This window comes from Crocuta crocuta, unplaced genomic scaffold (assembly GCF_008692635.1).
Source record: "Crocuta crocuta isolate KB4526 unplaced genomic scaffold, BGI_CrCroc_1.0 scaffold218, whole genome shotgun sequence".
NCBI lineage: Eukaryota > Metazoa > Chordata > Mammalia > Carnivora > Hyaenidae > Crocuta > Crocuta crocuta.
In genome coordinates, this window is record NW_027533170.1 from 8,774,120 (window position 1) to 8,774,387 (window position 268).

Sequence of the window (268 nt, forward strand, 5' to 3'; positions counted from 1 at the left end):
GGCCGGACCCTGCTCCGGCCGCCGGCGCCCAGGTGAGCCCAGGTGTGGGGCGCGGCGCGGGGCCCGGCGGGGGAGGGGGCTCACCTTTCTGGCCGCTGAGCGCCGCGTACCAGGAGAGCGAGAGGAAGGCGCACAGGCAGAAGAGCAGCAGCGTCAGGAAGGTGCCATTGCGGAGCCTCATCTCCTCGGGTGCGCGGCGGGCGCCGGCGGGGCCGAGGCCGCATGGCCCGGGGAACCGGGGCCGGGGCGCGGGGGCCGGGAGGCGGCG

At 79.1% G+C, this 268-nt stretch overlaps 1 protein-coding gene across 4 annotated transcripts in view; it reads right to left on the reverse strand.

The window, feature by feature from the left end:
* The window catches only part of MGAT4B (alpha-1,3-mannosyl-glycoprotein 4-beta-N-acetylglucosaminyltransferase B), a 9,843-nt gene extending 9,581 nt beyond the window's left edge, over positions 1–262 (reverse strand). For all 4 annotated transcript variants that reach the window (XM_077746268.1, XM_077746270.1, XM_077746267.1 and 1 more), the window contains exon 1: positions 85–262. In XM_077746268.1, coding sequence (XP_077602394.1) covers positions 85–181 — 97 coding nt within the window. In that variant the 5' untranslated portion in view covers positions 182–262. The remainder of the gene's footprint in view (positions 1–84) is intronic.
* Between the last annotated feature and the right edge of the window lie 6 nt (positions 263–268).